At 34.1% G+C, this 16,941-nt stretch overlaps 1 protein-coding gene across 2 annotated transcripts in view; it reads left to right on the forward strand.

Annotated features, from left to right (window-relative positions):
* The window catches only part of TBC1D22A (TBC1 domain family member 22A), a 189,268-nt gene that overhangs the window by 55,608 nt on the left and 116,719 nt on the right, over positions 1 to 16,941 (forward strand). For both annotated transcript variants that reach the window (XM_075492382.1, XM_075492373.1), the window contains exon 9: positions 15,276 to 15,385. In XM_075492382.1, coding sequence (XP_075348497.1) covers positions 15,276 to 15,385 — 110 coding nt within the window. The remainder of the gene's footprint in view (positions 1 to 15,275; positions 15,386 to 16,941) is intronic.

A 16,941-nucleotide genomic window follows, 5' to 3' on the forward strand; every position in this document is an offset into this window, starting at 1 on the left:
TCAGGTATTTCAAATTTAGAAAGGTAAATGATTTCTTATGAATATACCTCCACAGGAAAACATTATTATATTAAAATGTAGCTTTCTCTTTCTTCAGGAGAAGAGAGGGTAAAAACCTGTAATCCCCAAAATTCCCTTTTTTTTTTCTTTCTTTCTTTTATATTTTTTTCCCAAATGTCAGCATTATTTTTGTAGGATTTTCAATAGAAGGAAAAGGCTTTCATGTAATAAAGAAGAAAATATATGAGTGGTTCAGACTTGTCATACTAGAAAATGCTCTTCCTTTTTCAGGGTCGCATCTACATACTAAGTCAGAGTTCCAAAGCTGTCACTTGAACCTACCTAAATAAGTATTTCAAAGCAGTCATATATCTAATTATCATACTGCAATATTTTCATGAAAGTGTAGTAAGCAACAGGCTCTGTATTCTTGATCTGTGTTCTGGTGACAAGCTTTAAAAAAAAGTGTCTAAAGGGATTAAGGAAGATTGTCTGGGGAGAAAAGCTGTAAGAGCAACTGTTGAAGAAGCAAACACCTACTATCTCAAAGATTAAAATAAGTGTCAGATGGAGGATTTATCAGACTTAATGATTTCTGTTGACTGGTAGTAATTACTTCCAGGTACCACTATTTGAATTCATTGTTTTTATCTTAAAAATGCTGCTGTATGTAACTGGCTTTCTTGTTAAATAGAAAATTAAATGAAAATATTTGATCTTTTTCTTTGTTGGCATGAGATAGTAACTGAAAAAATGGCAATTACCATTTCATATAAATTTTTTTGAATCATTTATGTCCGTAGGCGTAAGATTACCTTCATTTTCCTACTCTTCCTAACATAATACCTTGTTCTAGTACAAAAATTTCTTATTGCTGTTAGGGCAAAAATAACTGGATTATATTTCCTTAACAGGAAGCTGTAAGTTTATCTGTTCCTCTGTTCTGTGCATTATTCTGAGTAGAGGCATCTGCAGGTGGGGTTTGAGGTTTTGGGTTGACCTTTTTTTTTTTTTTTTTTTTTTTTTTTTTAAATCTTTGTCTGTGTGCTTTGTATCGTGAAAAAAGAGTATGTTGAGAATACTGATCAGTATGTTACAATGTATGGCCCAGCCTCCATTCATTATTCATAGTAAAGCTGTGGTGTGAAGACTTTTTCAAAAAGCAGAATCAAAATGTGAAAAATAGAAAGGCTTTTATAAGCCCAGGAAGTTAAATCTCCTTTTAGATGACTATCATGGTTTTACATTTTAGAGGAACAACCAGGTAGGGACTTGAAAATTACTGATAAAAATTTCTTCAACCCATATCAGTGCCAGGAAGCCTATCAAAGAGTCAAAAAGTCTGACAGAGGGGTGAAGGGAACCTCTGAGATGTCACCCCATAGCAGGGGAGCTGTGTGGATTCTTTGCTTAGATGATTCCTGTGAAGTAACTTCCCAGACCCTGTCTTATGGATGGAATCAGAGGAATTCCGTTACATTTTTGCTGTAAGAGATGTATAGAACAAATCCCTAAATTAATAAGAAATTTCTAAGGTCCAATGGGACTAATCAAAGATTTCTAACAAAATTAACTTAATGTTTCTATAACTTGGTAATATCTCTTTATAGACCATGAAAGCAGCTTTTGTGTCTGTGAACTTGTCTTGTCTTCTCCTCCCTAATAAATCAGTTGGTGTGACAAGATACATGTTCATCCTACAAACCCTGCCTTGCTTCTTTTCTGACTATACTTTTTTCCTCTGGCTATATGGTTTCAGCTTACTGAGAGATTCATCCAGTTTGAGTTCTCAGCATGCTGCTCTCTGTGTTTTACTAGAGGAAGTCTTCAAGACCTTTAAGTTTCATTAATTTAATTTTATATCGTGATTCAACACACAAGTTATAAAAATGCTGAGGTAGCATAATTATACTAATTTGTCTTCTATTTCTGCTGACTGGTGAATGGAATTCCTTCTTAGACTACAGGTTATTTCTGCTGTCTCTGTTCTTCCTGAAAGTTTATTCTGCATCATTTTACTACTGCCAGGCATTTCTGTTCTCTCCAAGAAAGTCTGTGAGGTCATAATAATTTTTCCATTGGCTATGTGATTCTTTGCTTTTTTTACTTTACTTTACTTTTTTTACTTTACTTTACTTTTTTTACTTTACTTTACTTTTTTTACTTTACTTTACTTTTTTTACTTTACTTTACTTTTTTTACTTTACTTTACTTTTTTTACTTTACTTTACTTTTTTTACTTTACTTTACTTTTTTTACTTTACTTTACTTTTTTTACTTTACTTTACTTTTTTTACTTTACTTTACTTTTTTTACTTTACTTTACTTTTTTTACTTTACTTTACTTTTTTTACTTTACTTTTTTTTACTTTTTTTTTACTTATTTTACTTTTTTTTACTTTACTTTACTTTTTTTTACTTTACTTTACTTTTTTTTACTTTACTTTACTTTTTTTTTACTTTACTTTTTTTTACTTTACTTTTTTTTACTTTACTTTACTTTTTTTTACTTTACTTTACTTTTTTTTACTTTACTTTACTTTTTCTTTTAAAGCAATGTTTATTGTGAGGGTGGCGAGACCCTGGAACAGGTTTCACAGAGAAGTTGTGGATGCCCCATCCCTGGAAGTGTTTGAGATCAGGTTGGAGGGGGCTCTGAGCAACCTGGTCTAGTTGAAGGTGTCCCTGCTCATTGCAAGGGAGCGGAACTAGATGATCTTTAAGGTCCCTTCCAACCCAAACCATTCTATGAATCTATACTGTGTATAGATTCTCAGATTCATCTGTGAAACTATGCTGACATCCCTGATCTTCCTTGTGTTCTACTTCAGGTGCCTTGGGTAGTTTAGAGGCTTAATATGGATTTTCTTCTGGCCTACAGTTATGTATCTAACTGTACTCTATATTAAATATTATTTTCCATTTTCATAAGAAAAACAAGCTCAAAGATTTTGTCATTAGTAATCAGAATAAATAAGTCAGAACTAGTCTTTTCTGTTGATTTTAAGTATTTGAGGTAACCATGTCTGTTAAATCACAATCTTTTTGTATTATTCAAGTATTTACTTCTAGCTCTTCTGTTTGCTTTTTTTCTCTGAGGTATGCTAAAGACTACTTGAGGAAAAAGGATTTTTATTCCCCATCTATATAAAAAGAATTTCTGCTAACGAAAGTCCTGTTTTAGTGCACAGGATGATGTGTTTAAGTGTATAAATATGGTTACTGATGTGGATTTTAATTATCTGTTTTTAAAGTTTGTTTTGCATCTGTATGTGTCTTTTTAAAAATTTTTTAATGCATGTCTAAAGAAGACATGTTATTTCATGATGCTTAATGCACATTCCAAGAATATTAAAAACTAAATGAATTTGATAATATGAATGTTGCCTTAAAAAATAATACATTTCTGTTAAGTTGGAAATATCTTTTGTGGTTTATATTGTCTCATTTTTGAAGGCAGTTAAGAAACTAATAGACGTGCCCTGTGAGGAAGTCATGAGAGGTTAGTGAAAGATATTTTATTCGAAACTACAAACTGGAAATGTTGGGTCATGGGAATAAATGGAAAACAAGATCTTGAATAATGGTAGAAGCAGTAAAATGAAATTGAAGAGAAACCAAAAGATTTCTGCAGGTGTAAAAATAGAAGAATTGTGAAGAAGAAGGTTAATTACAATTAATGTAACTATGGGAGAGACGTATTCCAAAGGGAGCTGCATATTTTAGTTCTGGCTTGTGCATTTGTTTTACTCTCCCCCATGGTTTCCATATAGTTATAATTAATGATCATCTTTCTATAGTGAAGCAGCACAGAGATGGTTATACTTTCAGATCTAAATCTTCTCAAGCATGCTTTCCAACAGACTGGGAAATTACTTTAATGGCTTTTGGCATCCAAATATCACAATTTTGTATGTTTATTATGAAGTAACTTGCAGGAAGAAAAGCTAAAAGAGTAAGAATCACTTAAGCAACGATAACATGCTGTACAAATGTCAGGAATATAACATTCAAATACTGTGGTATAGATTTGTAGCATTTCAAGACCTAAGAGAAGGTTTTCAAATTAGGTGGATCAGTGCTTTAAACAGTTGTAAACAGCTTTTTTGTCTTGTTTTCAATGAGATAGATAGTTAGTTATAGATTTCAAACCAATTCAAATACAGTTGTCAGAAATTTGTATGCTGAGACTTTAATTTGTATAGGATTTTCTTGTAGTTTAAATGCAAACCTTTTTTAATCATAGTAATCATGAAGTAGTTAGGCTTTTTTCATCAGTATGGGGGTTTTTTGCTTTTTTTTAATTTGGGAAAATCTGAAATTTTTAATTTCTGCTTTAAGCTGTGGAAAACTGATTATAAAGCAGAAGTGAAAAATTAAGTACTTAAGCACAATAACCCAAAAAAGGAAAAAAAAAAAGTTTTTTTGCAAACCAATTTTTCTTCTATAAGTTTTAATTGCCTTATTTCATAGAAACAAAATATTTAATGCTTTTATAGCACATTAGTTTTAACAAAACCCAATGCTTTAAAAAAAATTTATTGACTTAGAAATTGTATTGTTATCAAAGACATTTCTGAACTGATTTGCGTGTTCTATCTTTAGTTAATTATGAGATAACAGTTTACTTTGTAACAGTACAACTGCAATTTAAAGACACTGTTTTTCTTAAAGTAACATAGAGGAAGAAAAATAAAGAAACCATACTCTTATTTTTGAGTAGATGGAGCAGGTTTTTTTCCTAGAGGTTGTACCATGTGATATGATTATTTCTTTGTCTTAATGAAAAATACCTATACAGTATGTAAAAATATGATTGAAGCTCATGAATAAAGCGAGCCTTGTGGCTTTTTTGCCACAGATGCATATCTAGCAGTTTCATTGGGAAATTGTAAATCACCACAGATTAAGATAGTTAAGGAACCCACTCAACAATTAAGCAATATAACAAGTAGTGTTGCCTGTGCAGTCAGAGTTCATTCTCCTCAAATATGCTTCTTTTAATTCAGTATATGCAATTTGTGCTAAAAAGTGCAAATAATGGATGGTACTTCTGTTCTGTTGTAAATAAGGCAAGAAGTCTGTAAGGTGCATTTCTTTCTTATTAGCTGTGAATGACATGGAAGATTACAAAATAAGGAAGATTGTAATTTTGATTAAGAAATTTGACCAATATTGCATAGTTTGGATTTGCAGCAAACTGCCCCAATCATAGGCTTGTGTGTACGATGTCACCGAAGAACAGTTATCTCCCCTGCCATCCATTTTTCTCTGAGAATTTATTTAGTTGGTCAGTTCAATGACAATAATAGGTTAAAATAAAAATTTCTTCATGAGTGGGTGAATTTATGCTTACATAGATTACATAGCCATATGTAAATGGTTGCTGAGCTTACTTGACAGTGGCAAATTTTTCAGTCTTTCTTCACTGAAAAAATTTAACTTCTGAATTTTTAAAAGTCCTTATATTTACATACAATTTCTTGGATAGTTTTTATTACTTTTATATTTATCCAAACTAAAGTTGAACCTTTAGCCTGGTTAAGTTGTCCAGATAATGTATTAAACATATTACGGTTTATGGGAATGTTCAAATGAGTTCTCTTTGCCTACCTTTTAATATTAAGTAATCATGTGCAAGACAATTTCTTTTTTTTTTTTTTCCTATAGTTTCAGGTAACAAGTATTAATTTTCAGTACTTTTAAAATTCACCCTTGCATATGCAGACACATAGACAGTGTTTTTAATCTTTTAAATACATTTTGGCGTTTAACGCGGTTGATTTTTTTTCCTCTCCTGTCCAATAAATAATTCCTTTTAAAATCTACATTCATTTATAGATTCTTTTTGAAGGCTCTTCCATCTTAAAAAAATACAGCGCTAGAGGGATTATCTCTAAAGAAGTGCTGGAATCAATCCCATACCTTAACCCAGGCAAGGCCTGTGTTCCTGAGGCTTGCTTTAGACTTGTTTGACCACTCTATGGTTTACCCTTATCTCATTCTTGCTGTTTTGTGCGCTGCTTGTTTGTGTGTATGCACATACATAGGCTTGATGCTTTAAAAAATGAAACGATAAGCACAAACTAGATAATTAAAAACTGTGGCTTGGGAGACACGTTCAACCTTTAATCTTTCATTTCCTATTCTGCAAGCACCTTTTGGATTTCTCAGGAAACTCCCTTATCGGGCATTCTAAGAAAATGCTCATCAGCATCCTGTGCTCATTGTGCGTGTTGGGTGCTAATTGCTCGTCCCGTAATTTGGTGTCACGTGCACCACTTCTCCCTGGCAAGCTGTTTTGGCTGACAGCAGCAAACCTGTTGAAGTGATCACTCTGAGAAGAATTTGTGCTGAACGTTGTGTTCTTCATTGTTGCTAAAATATATTTTTAAGAGCAGCTGTCATCTTATACACTTTGAAGACTCCTGTTTCACAGTAATGTCACACTCAAGGATGTGGCTTGTACCTTTTTTTCTAAATGTAAACTGCATTCACAGGCCAGATTTCTCACCTGTGTAAGAGGTTGCCAGTCTTGTATTTGGCATTATGCAAGTTCTGTGGGTGCCACCTGGTTTACTTAATTCTCTTTTGTACCCTATTTTAGTGATAGAGTTGTTGAAATAGTAAAGATTTTGCATCTTTCTCATATCTGAATTGTTGAGCGGTAATGTCAGTTCTCTGTAGCGTATGAGGAACCGATGTCTTTTGTTTAATTTGCAACATGAGCTGAGAATTTCCCTATTTTTCAAATAAATTTATCATTCTTAAAACCAGGCCTATTTCTGTGTACATATATGCAGTGGGTTATGAATAGGAATTACGGGCATGTTCTGGACTAGTTAGTGTGGGGAGGAAAAAAAAAAGCCATTAAAATCTAGTCTAGAAAAAGCTTGAGTAGAAAATCTTACTGGCAAGCATGTAGGGCCACTTAAGGAAGTCTCTCAATGATTTACTGATTACTGTTATGGAGAATCTGGAATTAGAGAATAAGTATGTGAAGTATTTACTCTTTTGTGATAGAAGAAATTGAGAGTACTTGCAGGGTCATACGTTAATTTTGATGAGCATAAAAATTAGGTCAAAGTAATCAAGTTTACAATGTTTTTGGAGATGGTGATTTACCTTGTTCTTCAGATCAAAGGAGATTATAACATTCCCTATGTGCAGTAAAATTATTTAGAGTATTAATATTCTTAAAGTAAAATGATTAGTGTTTAAAACATCATTCTTATACTGATGTATTAAGATGTTTATCTTGCTTCCTATTGCATCTTAATGAAATTGTGGCAGATCAACTGAAAACAAGTGTAAGATTATTAACAGTGTTAAAACATGCAAGTCAACAATACGTTGTGTGTATAAGAACATGACTGGTAATAAGGGGATATTTGAAATGCAATAAGGTCATGTTTACCCAAGCCTGGACTGATGAGATGATTGAGTTCTTTTTTTTTTTTTATATTTTTTTTTTATTTTACCTTTGTGACTGCAGTATCACAAAGTAAGGGAAGTTTTTACTTTGGTGATTAATCCTTGTCCTGGTTTCGGCTGGGATAGAGTTAATTTTCTTTCTAGTAGCTGGTATAGTGCTGTGTTTTGGATTTAAGATGAGAATAATACTGTTAACACACCGATGTTTTAGTTGTTGCTAAGCAGTCAAGGACATTTCAGCTTCTCATCCTGGCCTGCTAATGAGTAGGCTGGGGGTGCACAAGAAGCTGGGAGGGGACACAGCTGGGACAGCTGATCCCAACTGGCCAAAGGGCTATTCCATGCCATATGACAACTTGCTCAGCATAGAAAGCTGGGGTGAGGTGGCTGGGGCACAGCCGCTGCTCGGGGACAGGCTGGGCATCGGTCGGTTGGTGGTGAGCAGTTGTTTTTCATTTGCATCACTTGCCTTTCTTGGGTTTTATTTCTCTCTCTTTTTGTTATTTTCCTTTTCATTAAAATTTATTACTATTATAATATTATATTATTTTATTTCAATTATTAAACTGTTCTTATCTCAACTCATGACTGTTTTCTCACTTTTACCCTTCCGATTCTCTCCCCCATCCCATGGGAGGGGGGTGGGGGTGAGCGAGCGGCTGTGTGGGGCTTAGCTGCCAGCTGGGGTTAAACCATGACAATCCTTAACAGCTCAAAAGCTATTTCTATCAGATAAATATGTAATTAGTATTTTTTCAATGAGAGATATTGATGTGGTTATGTACATATTTAATTAGGTAATTGTTACTGAAAGAATTTACATTTAAATGCTCTTTTATGTCCTGATCTCCTTAGAAAAACATTGCCTTAGTGCAGCAGTGACTGAGTAGTTGTTTCATAAGGCTTTTTGAAAACTGAGTTTGAAGTGGAGTATGTAAGATCTTCTAGATATGGAAATATTACTGTGCACCTCTGCATGCAATCATATGCGTACACTTTTGTAGTTTCTATACTTAGCTGGTAACTTTTAAGTTAGGTCTATCTGAAGACGCAACATCTAAAGTAGATTAAAACAAAGTAAACTTTATACAGGCAAGTACCTGTGCATGTACAGTCAGAATGATTTCCTTGCATCTCTGCAAGAGCTATATAATTTGGACTTGAAATCTATGGTTATACTTTTTATACATTAGATGAGAAACATGTTTACACAAATTAGTGCTAAAAAAAGAACAATTTTAAGATGTTCAGCGAATTAACCTTTCTAATGTTTACATGTATTATTTTGTATATTGGAAGTATGTAAAGGACAATCATAATTTATTGATGATCTTACAGTCTGTTTTGGGCTTCAGCACTGGATCTTTCTTATACCATCATCCATTTTGTCCCCTACCTCCCACGTCAGTGAATTCATCTGAGTTTTGCCTGACTTGGAGTGCTGAGACACCATTTCAAGATCAAAAGCTGAAATTAAAACATTAATAAGCCAATTAAATGTCTATTTCCTTAAAAATTAGTTTCCTTTGAAAGAATGTAAGCTTTAATTAATAGAGATATTTTTTGTATGAGCTTGCTTAGTGTAATGAAGTAGTAAAGCTATCAAGTTGCATTCATTTCTTTCCCACTTTATAAAGACTGAGTATTGGTGTTAGCATAAGTAACAGGTTTAGAGAAATTCTGAATGCAGGTTGCCTTTTTGTTGGTTGCATTTGAACACTTAGTTGGACAGAGATGGCTATTTGGATGCGTTGAGAGGGCTGCCAGTTACTGTAGCAATATCATTAACCCATTTTAATAACATCATACGTTTTCAGTATTTTTGTTTTATTTCAGAATGTGATTTCTTCATAAAATTATCTCTGAACTTAAAATTTTCCAGTTCTTTAATGAAAAAAATTTGTATTGGATTATTCCATCTGTCTGTAATGGCAGATGTTTTTACCCATGATGTGTACTGAAAAAGTGAAATGTAAGCATTTTTAGAAGAAATCAAATACATCTAAAAGGCAGAGATCAGATACGAACTTAATTTTAACATTGTGAACAACTACCACCAAAATCAAGTGGGCTTAATCTCATATTGAAACCTATTTTTAAGGGAGGCAAACCATTATCATCTGTTTATCATGTTTATTTTCTACTGTCATTGGAAAAAGAAATCTGTAAGTAGTTGCAAGTAATATTTTTTTTTTTTTAATGCTTATGTCTCTGCCTTTGGGAGTGGATCCAGTTAAAGCTGCTTAGAAAAAGTTACTCACTCTTTTCACACTGTGGGAAGTTTCAGAAGCATACACTGGAAATGAGTAAAGAACAGCTAATACCATGCTCACAGCAATGCACATATTCAGATCAGCATGTCATTGACTCCATGCTACAGCAGTTTTCCTCCAGGCAACTATTTTACTGTCTTCTACAATTACATCGATGACATGATAAAGATCTCCACAGGAAACTGAGGAAAATGAGAAACGTTGCTGTGAGACTTTGTAATCGGGAAATTTTATGCAGTGATCTTTTTTTCCCCAGATATTGATACATGTACATGTTGGCCTGCTGTTTTCCCCCATATTCTTGTTATTTAATCTTTATATTACTGTCCACTCAGATTTTACTCATTGAAAATAAATTTAACGTTGTCTAAAACCAGAATTTGCAATTCTGTTTTCAAGCACAAGTCTTAAATTGAAATAATCTCATGTACTTTTGAGATAGTTAGTTATTTTTGGCTCTTCTGTTGTTTGTCCTGAAATCCTTTCCACTCTTTCTTTTCTAAACATCTCTAGTGCGCTTATTTCTTCATCCAAATAAGAAAAAAAAAAAAAAAAAAAGGGCAGTAACATGCAGCTTAATTGAGCTTAATTGCTTTTCCCCTTAAAACTGCATGGAAAAAGAAGCACTTTGCACTATGTGTCTACGCAAATAAATGAATAAATGTTAAATATGTAAACTGTTATTTTGCATATTATTCTGCCAATCAAATGTTCCTTAATTGGAGGTTGTCATGAAAATGGATGGCCTTTTTTAATTTCAGCTGTAGTGTGGAAAAGGGTCATTCAGATATTCAGAGTCAGTTTTGAACTTCCTCAATCAAGTGCAGCAAGTTAAGGTGAATTGATGCAGCGAAAGCATTGCACATCACTGAGCACTTGCTTGTTTGGTGGCTTTTGTGATGCTGTGCCTTCTTTATTAGATTTATGGTCTGGATGGCTTGCACGGTGTAGCTCCTTGTTCAGCACACACCACATTTAAATCAAAAAGTACCAGTTAATACAACATATACAAAAATGTACTACTTAGCTCATCTAATGAAAAATGTATTTTAATATATTTCTAAGTAATTAGACTTACTCTTTGAAATATTTGGTTGCAGAGTTTTAAGCTAAAGTTTGAGACAGTTGTTTTACATAGGGTAAATACTACTAGTGTATAATTAAAATACAATTGAGTTGCCTTACGCATTTAATTAGATCTTTTTTTTGTGTGTTTCTAGACTTTATTATCTGACATTGGAAGAGATGACTTAGTGATGCATGAGAAGCACAATGGTAACAAAAATTGGACTGCAAGTAGCTTATATATTTAAAGAACATATAAAAAATCCTGAATATTTATTTTGCATTTAAGAGGCTTATGAAAATGCTAGAGATCAGTCAATATAAGCCACAGAAAAGGATAATGTTCTTGGATGTCTCTTCCAAAGGGAGAGACAGAACGAGAAAGCTGGATGAGTACTTCCTAAAAGTACCGTTTTTCTTTCTGTAATGGTTGAGCTTGCGGCTCTGTGACATTATATTTAGGGACTATGGATTCTTTTAGTGAAAGAATTGGATGGTTCCTAAATGCTGTCTGTATCTTTTGGTTTACAGGATCACCTAAACTAGAGCAGAAAGAACTTGATAAGAGTTGCCTTTCAATCTCAATTCCCCCCCCCCCCCCCCCCCCATGGAGTAATGAGAATTGTACTTAGAATAGTGAATTTACATCAGACCTATGTTCTTTTCAGAAGAGCCTGTCCTGATACCCTCTATGTGCTTGGTGAACATACCTGTGACGGAAAGTGGTTGGAACCATTGGAAGATGTTTCTTAAAAGCTCTATTCTACTTTCTGGGAAAAGAAATTAAAACTTTGTCTTTCTAATTTGATAGTCCTTCCTTACTAGAGCAATTCCAGTTTTGTTTTTCCAAAATATTAATGCTGGGGTGTCTTTGCTGTCCAAGTTGCTTCAGCCTTGTTTCTCAAACTGCTGCTGTTATCTTGCAGCCTGTCATTTTCGCTTGCTGCAGGTAGTTCAGTCACAGGATGGGAAGCCTTTTGATGGGTGTTCATAGTTTTATTTCAGCTGCGTTTAGACTTCCACAGTTTAGAGGTCTGCATTCTGAGGCAATCCTATTAAGTTCAAGTTACAGCTAATATTGAGAAACAGGATTTTCTTTGGATGGGATTCTCCTGATTTATTGTAGGTTTCTACTTCAGAACAAGACAGCTAATACTCCGTCACTACTTGGTTTTCTGTGTTGGCTGTGAAGGGAGGTGAAGACACCCACCTTTGATGGTTTGGTGTATCTTCAGCTTTTTTGTTGGTTTAAATCCTGGTATAAGAATACAGTGTGAAATGGTAGATTTTGAAAGAGGACAAAAAAGAGGTAAGATAAGAAAGATGAGAAAGAGAAGATAAAAAGTCTTTTCCATTTGTTATCTTTTCATGCCCACCTGTAGAAGAGTTATTGTGTTGTGCTACGGTTTATAACTTCCTTTTTGTTCAGAAATGTGATAGCAGTATCATGAAAAGAAAAGGTGCTCAAAGGCAGGAAATTTGCAAAGGAACACACTAGCTAAGTAGTAGTTATCTCATTCTTTCAGCAAGTGTTTAGTGAAGGAGGGTCTGAAGACTGCTTATTTTCAAGGGGAATAAAGTTCAATATATGTTTGTGTTTTATATAAATATGAGGAACTCTGGTTCATTTACTGTTTTTTTTCTGTAGATGTTGTGAGGAGATGCAAATGGCTTACTCCTTTTTTCGCTCTTTAAAATATTATAATGAAAATTAAAATATTAACTAGACTTTTTTTTTCCACTGGGGCAGTGTTTTATGAATATATAATAAACATAAACTGTATAACTGTAAGACTATGAGTTAACATGTATAGGATATACCAAAAAATTTGTTGCTGCTGTAGAGGATACATCATTCATCTTCTGTCAGGAAAAGTCTTTCTCTTTTAAATTAATGGGAATATTCATCCTTAATTTTCATTTCTGAACTGTGCAAAAGGGCTTCTCTGCTGAAAGTGGTGGGGTTTTCTTGTTTGTTTTAAAATCTCAAGGCACATCAGGTTGGACATAGGTAGATACTTAATATTGATTTTTTCACAGGTTCATATGAAACTCATCATCTTAAATTGACTTTTTTTGTCCATGTTAAGTCTAATAATTTTCAGTTTTCCTGTGAGTAGGTCTTGTGAGCACTCTTAGTAATTTTTCTGTTAGTGGACTTAGTAAAGGACATGTTGACATTAATAATAATTTGCTACTTTTTCTGGACTTTGAGGTACCTTTCTGTTAAAGTTTTCTTTTTGACCTGCGGACCTGGCATTTTGATTTGGATTAATTTTGCCAAATGTACATCACCTTAGCTACTTGTCTAATCTGAGTTAGGTTTCTTCATTGCTAGATGTTTTGGGTTTTTTCTTGATGTTGGTCTGTTTGCCTTCAGTCCTTTCTTGTTATCTCCATTGTATTCAACCATCTTTACCATAAAAAACCTTTTATCTTTTATGTTATGCTAGGCTTTTCTCTTAACACACTTTTTCTGAAGGGGTTAGATTTAATAAGTGAAATGAACCCAAGTTTGTTCTAGAAGCTGTCTTTAATGAGGGGAGTCTAATAAAGAAAGTGATGGGAACTGAACAGAAAGATGTTGGAGGGGAGTGTTACCTCCCAGTTGCTGCCTGTTACCCCTGTTTTCCACAAAGCATTGTGAGACTGCTGTCCATTGCTGGGAGAGGAGTATGATACTGATTTTCTCGGGGGGGTCTGTCCTCCTTTTTGTTGGGAGGAATATGCTGCTGACATTGGGTAAAGAGTTTCTTCCTCCTCGCAAAAGGATCTGCTGTTAAAAAAAATTTGCTGTCGCAGTCTGCTACTCACTCTTTCTTCATTGTTTTGCAAGGCAGTGTTATATCTGAGTTTATTGTGTAGGGTATTTAAAATATGTCGGATACTTGTTTGTTGATCTTCTTTTAGAAACTGGGTTTTTAAAACTGTACTCCAATGCACGGGTGGCATTCATTTAATAACCAGTAAGTGACTAGTGGTGCATTGTGTGCAGTCCTGCCACCTCTGAGATCATCGTGTGCTTTTATTTTGTGGAGTCTCTGCTGCAATCTCCTGTTTTACTTACCAGGTTTCCCAATATCTTAACTAATGTTTTATTAGCATGACCTAATCTCCCTGTCCTACAGCTATTAATATCTCACAGTCCAAAACCAATGATCCTTTAGAAGATGAACACCCACACGTAGGCACCAGTGCAAACAAGAATGCTTTGGTAACACCTTGCTACTGGTGTCTCCTGGTAGTGGTAAAATCACTGGTATGTTAAAATTATTTTATAACGTGTAATACTCATGGTTATTACCAATTGACAAATAAGTGCTTTAAGGTAGCATAATCAAATGTGACAACCTGAAGATGTACTTATACTTCTGTAATGACATACTGCAAAGCTATGAGACAGATAATAGAGGAGTTTTAAGATACTACATATTCTTGGTTTTCTCTTACTGTTTATTCTACACTACCTTGCAGTTGTGTAATGGAGGAAATTCCTTCTTTGGTATATCATACTCTGTTTAAATAGAATCAAGTACCTCTCTCTTCTGCACCTTCCCTTCTTTGAGAAGGAACCAGGGCTGAGAAGGATGCTTCTTTGATTCTCATCTTGATACAGTAAGACACTGTGAGCTGCTGGAAGAGGGAAGCTATAGCATTTACTAAGAGCATTCCCAGCCTGTGTTAAACTCTCTTCTGGGGCTGTATGGGAGCTTTGGGAGTTAGCTGGCAAGGCAGCACATTCTGCGTTCTTTTCAAAATGGATAATTCAGATGCCGTGGTTTAAAAATAGCTCAACGTGTCTTAGGTGGTAACATTTCAGTTCATAGCGAAATATGAATTTCTTTTAACACACTTGTGTGAAAGACTCAGTTGCCATGAATTAGACATCATTTGAGTTCTGTGCTTTTCCAGTATTGAGAATCATGGGGGTTTTTTTTGGGGTGGGGGGCAGGAATCATCTGTTTCTTTTTGTCTGATTTCCTTCTGATTCCAAATGGTTGCCTGAAAAACAAATTCTCCTTGAAAAGCTGTAGTCAGCTTTCTAAATAAATTTCACTGGTTTTCTAAAAAGTATTTTTCAGGGCTTTTTCTTCTGTCAAGACTGGCAACATATTTTGCTGTGCATTATGCAAATATAGAAATGTTATGCAGAGATTGTTCATACATAGCTTGAGGGCTCTCAAACTGCTTCTGATGATCCTCTTTCAGGTGTGAAATGTTTAGAATGAAGTAATTTATTATATATTAATTCTGGTTAACCAGGCATGATTTGAGATTTTCACAGTCTGCAAGAAATTAAGTATTCATTAACATTTAAAGCCATTAGATGACACAGTTGAGCAATAAATGATTCATTTAGTCCCTGTTAAAGTAAATGTGCGTTGAAGTTTCTGACTAGAAGATAAGTGGTGGTTGTCTTTGTTTTCAATTATTTCCTCATCCTTGCTTTATTTATTCTGTGCACTTCATTGACTTGTCTTTCTCTCTCTTTTCCTGAAACAGAAGAAGAAGAAGTGGAAAATTTTGATGTTTCCAGTCTGCCTGAAGAAGTGCTGCAGAACATAGAAGCTGACAGTTACTGGTGCATGAGCAAGTTGCTTGATGGCATTCAGGTAAATTGATTTTTCCTGTCTCTAAGTAGTGGAGTTAACCGATTAATGTCATGGCTTTGAACTACTTTAAGGTTGTTGAGAAAGAGTACATCTATGAAAAACAGGGGAGAAGTAGATTTTCCCATTGGAGAAATCTGCTGCAAATTTGACATAGTGTTAAGAAAGAAAAAGGAAAAAAAAGATTTGCAACTTCTTTTCATCAAAATGTCTGCATGTTTCATTGTTCTAGAGCAGAGTTGAAATCTCCACTTGTAGAGGCCTGTTGTGCACCTCATTCACTAAGCATGGAGAATGTTTGCTCAAGTCTCCAAGTAAAATGGTCTCACTGAAGTGATGAAAAGCTGGCTTATTTATTAATTTTTAAGTCATTAGTATAACAACATATAATTGCTGTCTTTCTAGTTCTTGAAGTTATCTTCATATTTTTAAAACATCCATTTAAAACTTGATACTTATGCTACTTCACTGAGTGTTTGAATTTTTTCTATGTGGAGAAGCTATAAATGCAGGCACAGTTTTCTGTTAAATGCAGCAAGTTACAGACTAAGAATGGTGGATTTGTGTGTACATGTTTGCATTTGTTGGCATATAAGTTTATGAAGATTAGAAGGACCTACAAGAAATAGTAAATATGTAGCTGAACATCTTGCATTTAGATGATGGAGGAATCCATACGATCTACCATAGATTAAATGGGAGTCCAAAGATCTGTATTTGATATTTAGCATATTAAAACACTTTATGCTGCAATGCTGATGCGTGATAAGTAGAAACTTCGGACTTTCCAGTTTCTAAAGAAGTTACCTGAATTAAATTTTATAGGCTTTGTGTTGCAATAGGCATCACATACTATCTATCTAATACCCATTTTTCAAATCTGTGTCATTTGAGATAAACATTTTGAATCTTGCTAGCAAGTAAAAATAATTTGATTTTGTAAACTCAGAATATATGTACTAAAACAATAGTCATTGTGAATTCCTGGGTTACGATGGGACCAAAATTGACCTTTGCTAGAAATGTGAAAGTTTCTGAAAGGTGATGATTTCTATTTTGCACTGGCAACAAAGAATTGTTTTTAGCGATGTTTGGTAGGCAGATGTTTGCAGTCAGGGTTCATTTGCTGCTTTCAGTGAGCTGATTAGAAAATAAATTATGGTTACAAATATTTAGCACATTGCTGCTGCTTCTTTTCTTTTTTTTATGTTCATACCTTCTCTTTCTGATTATTCCCTGCTTTAAGGTGAGCTACTTGTGTAGTGTAGAGGATCTTTTCTGTGAAATTGTTTCAGTATTATTTTGGTGACAACAGAAATTGTTACAGGGATAGCAAAACTTTGGTTGATTTATTCCTAACATTCTCTTAAAAGATGATGTGATGGACAAGTGCTTCTACTGTACTTATTAGATTCAATCCTTTTGATACGTAACTTTATTTGTTACGAACTTTACGTAACTTTATTTGTTTTGAAATGCTTTGGACAAATGCTTGAAAATTAAAGGTTTTGTTTCTCCAAGTGGTTTCAATGTAGCAAAGACCCTGGAGGTTGAATTTA

Source organism: Mycteria americana, chromosome 1 (genome assembly GCF_035582795.1).
Source record: "Mycteria americana isolate JAX WOST 10 ecotype Jacksonville Zoo and Gardens chromosome 1, USCA_MyAme_1.0, whole genome shotgun sequence".
Classification (NCBI taxonomy): Eukaryota; Metazoa; Chordata; class Aves; order Ciconiiformes; family Ciconiidae; genus Mycteria; species Mycteria americana.